General features: G+C 67.6%; 1 protein-coding gene across 1 annotated transcript in view; it reads right to left on the bottom strand.

The window, feature by feature from the left end:
- The window catches only part of EMH_0014210 (uncharacterized protein), a gene marked incomplete at both ends in the record, with an annotated part of 12,379 nt that overhangs the window by 11,157 nt on the left and 513 nt on the right, over nucleotides 1–709 (bottom strand). The window contains one exon of the mRNA XM_013500034.1: nucleotides 14–707. Coding sequence (XP_013355488.1) covers nucleotides 14–707 — 694 coding nt within the window. The remainder of the gene's footprint in view (nucleotides 1–13; nucleotides 708–709) is intronic.

Here is a 709-nt window from a genome sequence, read left to right on the forward strand (position 1 = left end):
AAAACTTTCTTACCTGCACCAGAGAACGAAAAAAACCCACCAGGGCCCCCACATTGTCTCCTTTTTTGTTCTTTAGGGGGGGCATCGCGTGGTAGCAGCGAAACATAACACAGCTCCCATCAACCACTACAAACCGACCACCACCACCCTTGGGGGGCCCCCTGGCGGGGGCCCCCCGGACGGGGGCCCCCACGCAGGGGTCCCCCCCGGAACGGGGGGCCCCCCCAACAGGGGCCCCTGCGGAGGGGGGCCCCCCAACAGGGGCCCCTGCTGAGGGGGGCCCCCCAAAGGGGGGCCCCTCAGCAGGGGACCCAACAGTTTCAGCAGCACTTGTAGGGGCCCCCTGGGGGGCCCCTGCAGGGAGAACTTCTTGAGGGGCCCCTTGAGAGGCCCCTTGGGGGGCCCCTTGGGGGGCCCCCTGGGGGGCCCCTTGTGAGTACCCCCCGGGGGCCCCTTGGGGGCCCCCTTGAGGGGGTTCTGGTGCGGCGTCGTTGGGGGCCCCCGCGCGCAGTGTGTGAGGGTTTAGAGCAGGGGGGCCCCCCGGTAATGAATGAGTTTGGGGCTGGCTGTCTCTGCTTTGTTTGCATGCAGAGCGCCTGCGGGTATTTCTAGGTAGAGGGGGCCCCTGTGGGTGACTCCCTGCTGCTGCTGCTGAAAGAAATACCACGCGGATACACCCCCCGTGATAGGGTACTGGTGGGGGGCCCCC

This window comes from Eimeria mitis, genomic scaffold, assembly GCF_000499745.2.
Source record: "Eimeria mitis Houghton genomic scaffold, Emh_scaff494, whole genome shotgun sequence".
NCBI lineage: Eukaryota > Apicomplexa > Conoidasida > Eucoccidiorida > Eimeriidae > Eimeria > Eimeria mitis.